The 6,932-nt window shown below is 41.8% G+C and overlaps 1 protein-coding gene across 3 annotated transcripts in view; it reads right to left on the reverse strand.

The window, feature by feature from the left end:
* mpped2a (metallophosphoesterase domain containing 2a) overlaps positions 1-5,914 on the reverse strand; it is a 55,855-nt gene extending 49,941 nt beyond the window's left edge. The window contains exons 1-2 of one of the 3 annotated variants that reach the window (XM_023817925.2): positions 5,694-5,914; positions 3,226-3,464 (exon numbers count right to left, since the gene is read on the reverse strand). In XM_023817925.2, coding sequence (XP_023673693.1) covers positions 3,226-3,353 — 128 coding nt within the window. In that variant the 5' untranslated portion in view covers positions 3,354-3,464; positions 5,694-5,914. Of the gene's footprint in view, positions 1-3,225; positions 3,465-4,531; positions 4,676-5,693 lie in introns of those variants that run through there. The other 2 variants (XM_023817944.2, XM_023817934.2) reach the window with 2 other exon arrangements.
* Between the last annotated feature and the right edge of the window lie 1,018 nt (positions 5,915-6,932).

Raw genomic sequence — 6,932 nt, forward strand, 5'->3', positions numbered from 1 at the left:
CAACATAGTCAGGCAAGAATGTGGGAGTCCTCCTGCCCATCAACCAAGGGCACAAATAATCAAACCAATCCCCTCCTCCTGTTTGAACTGAGCACTCATTATGTACTAATGATTTCTATTCAGTAGCCAAAGAAAGCCAGAATTGAGCCGTTGACCTCTCAGGTCAAAGGGCGACTGTCAAATCACTAATCTACTCAAGTCACCAAAGCTCACTTTTTTTTTTTTTTTACTCCTCTTCCAAGGGGTAACAGTCATAGCACTTCTGTAAGCAGCACAGGGTCAAAAGCATGAATCATGGCTTACTCTGACATTTTCACTGAAATGTCACTTCCTAATTTTCGTCAATCAAGAGCTGGCTTTTTTCCTCTGAAAATAACCAAGGCAGATGGAAAAGGAAACGCATTGCTGCATTAAAGCTACTAGCTGCTGTCTACTGATATAATTGACGGAGGTCAATATTTGTGATTTTGGCTGGCCAGGACATGCAGCGTCAAACCACCCCCCCCACCCCAAATAACACCTTATTTGGCTCAGGTCAAGCCTCCACCGGCTGGGATTTCATTTGAGGAAAATAGTCTAGTGATCCGGTGCTGTGACCATTAATATTTCAGAGTGTTGTGTTTGTAGATATATAAAAGAGATGTGAAAGGTGCCTCCATCTCAATCTGCTTTTGGAAGTGGGCTTATCATTCCTGTACAGGGATCCCCTTATGGGCACCCACCCACAATGTTATTACCAGGCCTGGGCCAAAAAGGAAGAATAGCCACAATTGTCAATGGTAGCACAATTAAGCTGTTTAAAATTATCTTCATATTATACACACACACACGTACATACATACATATGCTCACTACTAATCCCCTTTCACTGGAGGAAAATCACACAAAGGAACAGGCTGCTCCTGTCATTAACTGTGGTGTGCCACTAGAAGCCAGAGGTACTGTAACATATAAACCTGCAGAACTAAATAAATGCTACTACTTTGCATACTGTGCATTTTTAATTCGGTCTGCTAATAACCTGCTTGCACAAATACAAACGGTGGCAAGCTACTATGCCAATCCAAAGGTGGTCTGCTGTTGCAAGGGAAAAAATGGTGGCTGTGTTTATAGACATGATTGGAAATGGCATCACTGGCCAAGTGCTCCCTTGCAGCAGAGAAAAGGCCTCTAGAGCCAAGCCAGGTTCAGCTCAGAGGACTTCAGCTGTACAGCACAGACCTGTGCCATGTCAACTGTCACTTAACCCCTGCAATGGCAGGCGCAGAGGAACTTAATCAGGGCTTCTCGTATTTCACTGGCTTGAGTTGCATCCACAGCAGCCCAAGAAGTAAAAAAGCCTGCTCACATACTCCTGAGAGTGACTTCAATGTCTCTCTAGGCTGCTTCAGGTAAGGAACTACAGTTTTGCTTTCCTGATTAAATTTAACAGGACATCTATATCAGCAAACCTAAACAAGCCTGGAATGTAAAGATGAGACAGAGTTACAACTATGGAGAAGGAAGGCTTGACCACAGGATACTGAACAGTCGAGACAAGTTCACTCATTTATGAGAAATTCATAATTGTGCCTCTCTAAAGACCAGATAATGCTGTCAGCAGATGTATGGCAAGGTAACAACAATGAACAAAACTAATGTCACTATTAACTATTGCTATTACAAGATTGTTTATATAGAATTGGTAGTCAATATGATAAATGATTTAAAATTACTCAGGGCAAAGAGAAAAATAAACAGCCAAAATGTTGGTTTTACTAAGTAAATTTCCTTCAAGACAATAATAGTTTTCTAATTCCGAAAATCTAGAAAAAAGGGCACCTTCTCCCCAGACTAACAAAACATACAAAGGTTTAATCCTGTCTGCCCAACAGCCTTGACAAACAACAAAACCACAAAATAAACTTCAAAACAAGTCCAAAACATGAATTTCCTCATGAACGCAGCCAACCTTAAGTGGGTCTATAAAATACGTAGGAAGCATTACAGAAGTCCATTAACTGGAGCAATCTAAACTGTTATCAGCTGGTTTCAATCAAGGCAGACACGGTTTGCAAACTCACATCTTGCTAAAAGATACAAATAAACAAAAAAAAAATGCAAAATGGAAATGTTTTTTTGAACTCGTACAAGATGTAAAACGGGGTAAAAAATTAGGGTGAAATCCATGCATTAATAAAGTTATATTTCAGGTATGACTGAGTCCAGATAAACGAGAAACCCTAAGGTAGCACCCACTGAGAATAACAGCACCTGACCAAAGCAATTCTGACTGCTGCTTTACAACTTCTTGCATGCTCTGCTCAACTCACCGCACCATTAGGTATGGAACTGTAGAACAATCATGTTCAATTTCTTTTTATTTACTCCACAAAAAGAAAGGGGGGGGGGGGGTGTCAAAAGATAGAAGGTTGGCAGTGTTAGTTGAGCAGAGCACCATGTTTGAAGTCCCGGATTCAATCTACGAGTGACAATATCTTTTTTCTCCCACTTCACATTCAGGTCACAGAGCCATGTGTTGTGCCACAACAAAAAATGATGTGGTCTGCTGGAAAAACTATACTACCTTTTCAAAGCACTCCGTGTAGGGCACCAAAGAAAATATCAAGGCATATTAAGTTTCAAATGGGCGCTCCATGTGCTCCAAGCCAACTTTATACGTAAAGAATCCTACTGCTGACAGAGCACAAACCCCAGATGGAGTAGATGATTATCTCACAAATCTAAACAGTGCTTACTTTCCCAGAACAGAGCACTTATTCTATAAGAAAGGCTGTACATGGTGGGCAAAAAGGTCCATGGGGCGAGGAGGTTAGGTTAGTCCCTTCTGACTTTGAAAGTTTGAAAAACTAAAACTTATTTTCAAGAAAAGAAAAAAAACTCTAGAACTGCAGTATGTTAAATGCATCACAATTTTCCATATGACTGTAGACTACAAATACCTTTCTATGATTATGTCTTGTAGAAACCACATTTGGATAACTAGCCAGAACTTATATTTTAAGTTAAAACTACTCGTAATTAACTGCAAGTTCAGCATTTAGCTCACAAGTCACAAGATAAGAAATGGTCAGATGGCTCACAACAAAAGAAATAAAAACAACACCAACCCAAACTTCAACAAAACCAAATGTTTCTTGATGGAGAAAAAATACTCTACAGACTCAAGGAAAATGACAGAGGTCAGCACCATACACTGCTTTGCCAGCTGAGTGATATACTCACATGTGGACGTGAGGGGGCTGGAAGCGGCTCTGGTTGATGTTGTAGTGCGTGAAGGCTTGTGTGGGATTAGAACTGTACTCGTCAACCGTGATGGTCACTTTGCCCTGGGGGGGGATTCCATGAGCCATTCTTCCACCTTTTGGACATGAGCAGTTCACAAGGATCCAGGGCCAAGCCGGACTGTGTGCATCCTTCAGAACCTCAGCTCAGAACAGAACTGCACCACACTTGGCCACAGTCTGTATCCATAACAATGACAATCATGGGAGAAAGAGAGAAGAGAGAACGTAAAGCTCTAGAATGCTTAATATTTCCAAATAATTCAACCATTTAAAAGAATTTGCTTCTACCATAAAGCAGAGTATAACTTGCAACATATAAACATACAATGCTTATAAATCAGATCATGATTTAAATTACAAATAAATCTATGAAATGAGGATTTTTAAAATTAAAATATCATATTCAATTATTGTTCATTCAATTACTCCAATCAACACTACAATTAGCTCATGTATATATTTGCCTCATTGTCGTGTTTGTGTTTTTTTCTTAAAAAAAATAAATAAAAACAGCTTCAGCATGTGAGTACTCCTAGGGTCCTTAGGGGGTCGCGAGATGATTTCCAGAGCATGTAGCTAAAAATTTTAAAACAATCGTCAATATCTTCTGGGGGGGGACGAATTCTACAGCGGGAACCCCCCTCCCCCTGGAAAATGGGGGTCGCGAGGCTCTGGCACTTATTTTGGTTATCGTGGACTGAAAAGTTTGGCAACTAAACGGCCTAGGGTGCTACCTGACCACAGAACAATAACACAAGCAAATTATCTAGCATTTTAAACTGTAGATATTATCAACAGTAAGGGCACAAAACATTACAAAATATGCATTCCTGTAAGGAAAAAAAACAATATAAATCAATAAAAAAGAAAAACAACTAACACTAGTCGTCGTCATTTAACGATATTTCACTAAAAAAATGTTTACTCGTGTTAAAAATAAATTACTAGTTTCATCCTTTATTTTACCCACACATTTTCACGTGCACAAATTAAACGCAACTTTTATTACTGTATCTGTTCTTCAGACAAAAAAATTACTATTTAATACATGTAAAAAAACAAAAATAACGTAAGTATAGGTTATAATAAACGATACACAAACTGCTGGATTTACTTCAGAATAACACGACTACAATGTCCCCATCGTTCAAAAAAATACATCATACTAAAAAAAACTAATGCGAAAACTGCGAAATAAACGTCAAAGCCAGTGAGCAAACGCCGTTCGAGCTTCCGAAACTGACCCTGCTCGAATTTCGGGTTACCGGCAAGACTCGCTTCCTCATGCCGTCCTGGAGGGTGCCTCTCCCGGGCTTCGGCGGCGCTCTGCTCGGCTCTGCTCGCACGTCGATTTGATTGATTACAGTAGGCGACCAATGGATCCCCCCGGTCTTTTATACACGATCTCCTGCCCACCACCATTCATGTAAAACTCCACTAACAATCACTGCTACACACCCAGCCTCATTTTATTCGAGCCAGCGTCTAAGGGGCCGTAGCGAGGCTAAAAACACACAAGCAGATGAATTATTTCGAAAATCTGAGCTACGCGGTGGCGTTTGCGTGCCGGCCGGAAAGCGGGGTTATGGGATCTCATCACACACCGGTTACAAAGGATCGTTATGTAGGGCAGCAGCGCCCATGCTACCCGGGCTACATTATAACGTAGAATCGTTTCTTCAAAAGTCCTCCTACCGCACTTAAAACAACATAGGCCTCCGAGGTAACGTTGAGACTATCTAGTGAAGGGTGAAAACAGTGAGCGGGTCTTTCCTTTCGCCAGCGCCTGGATTCAGACTGACCGTGGTGAACTTTGACCGCGGCTTTTCGCACGACTCCATTCGGAGAAATGAAACGGCACCGAAGCTAAACGCTCGGCCGGTGCTGGCGTGACGGAGGTAAATACGGCAGAACTACAGTCGCGGCTAACGAGCTAGCCGCTTAGCTTTCTGTCTGAGCAACGAGATACGAAAAAGCTTTCCCGCTTCGACTTTTTATCCGTAGCATTTCTGCCTTGCACAATGACCTATGTAGCGTACCGTGTTTTAATTTGGCGTTCAGAGAAACTGAGGAAGGATAAGTTATTAAAAGCATACTGGCGACTAACGCGGCGGCTCACCCGAGTCACTTCTTCGGAAAAGGGACTAAATTGAACCTCTGACACGGCAGACTACAAGATCCCCGCGCCGCCTTACACAATATTATTGTTTTTGGAGCAAAACTGAGTTATGAATGCATCCAACTGTGCAGTCTGGTACCAACTACGCGCAAAAATATCGGCATATGCGATGGAAGTGTAGTAAGCCCTGAGTCGTTCCCCCTCGTAAATGACAAGGCACCTCTAACCTAGCGCTTTGTGTCTTATTCTCCCCCCGCAATTGTCTCGCTAATCAGGAGAGTGATTACCTTTCCGTCGGCCGGGATGCGTGCCGGGGTCGCCCTCTGTGCAGTTAAAGACGCCGATCCATGAAGGATGAAAGCTGGCGCGGGAGGCGGAAAGGTTGGAGCCAGAGTGAGCGGGGCAGAACCTTCGACCCTGAGGGACCCCCGGCTGGCTCTTAGTGGAAATGAGACGGGCAAAAACAGAGAACTAGCCGGGGGTGTGTGTGTGTGTGTGTGTGTGTGTGTGTGTGTGTCTGTGTGAGAGAGAGACAGAGCAGCCTCGATCTGGGAGGAGAAAGAAAGCCTGAGAGTGCAGTGTAGTGAGAAGGGACTGCCACTGGGGTCAGGGAGCACAGCTCAAACGGGGGCAAGGCAAACACTCGCTCTGTTTACTCTGCGGCTGGCTACTACCTAGGTAGAGTCTCTTTCCAGAATTCTTTTTGTATACATATTTATTTCCAGCAAGAGTATCATAGAAACCTTAGTATGTTGTGGTATCCAAAAAAACCCAAAATGACAATGTTAATCTTAATATATTATTAAAGATTAAGCTGTTTAAATTGCCATTGTGTTACAACGAGAGTGTTAAGCACTTGCCAAGTCGATGCAATCACAAAAATGAGGAAAAGCAAATTGTGCATTAAAGTAAGAGGCAGTTAAAGTCTTAAAGAAATAAATAATAGAGACACACTGTGCAAATTGGGTGTGCATTCTTTTTAACTGGACTAAATATTTAGCCTGCATTGCAATGTTATTTGAGAGTCTTTATTCGTCACCAATGCATCAGCAATAGATTAACATGCAAGCTACAATGCTTTGCTGCTACTTCATTAGGACGGGATAACCTCCTGTTTTAGTATTCAGCTTTTCAGGAAGAGCTTCATAGAATCAATCAAAGAAACACATTTTAAATTTTATTAATTTATTTATCTATCTTAACAGAAGTGCGCTACTTAAAACAATTATTATGTTTGAGGTTTCAGGCAAACAGTCAACAGATTCTCTTTTCTAAAAGAGGATCTTTTGGAGTGAAAATTTGTGTACCATTTCAAATATTTTAATGTATATAGCTGGCTGATTCCTATTTTCAAAGCTGGAGAAAAGTGTGTGTGTGTAATTAGGCAAAGAAAGAATTTGGGCTGTTGGGGTGGAAGGTCTTCGATAACTTGCCCCCACCAGGTCCCGGCTGCTGTTGCATAGTTAAGGTCTTCAAAACGGAAATTCCCTGGTGCCCTTGCAGTAGCCCTTCCTGTCAGACCTAGT

The sequence above is a fragment of the Paramormyrops kingsleyae genome, chromosome 11 (genome assembly GCF_048594095.1).
Source record: "Paramormyrops kingsleyae isolate MSU_618 chromosome 11, PKINGS_0.4, whole genome shotgun sequence".
Classification (NCBI taxonomy): domain Eukaryota; kingdom Metazoa; phylum Chordata; class Actinopteri; order Osteoglossiformes; family Mormyridae; genus Paramormyrops; species Paramormyrops kingsleyae.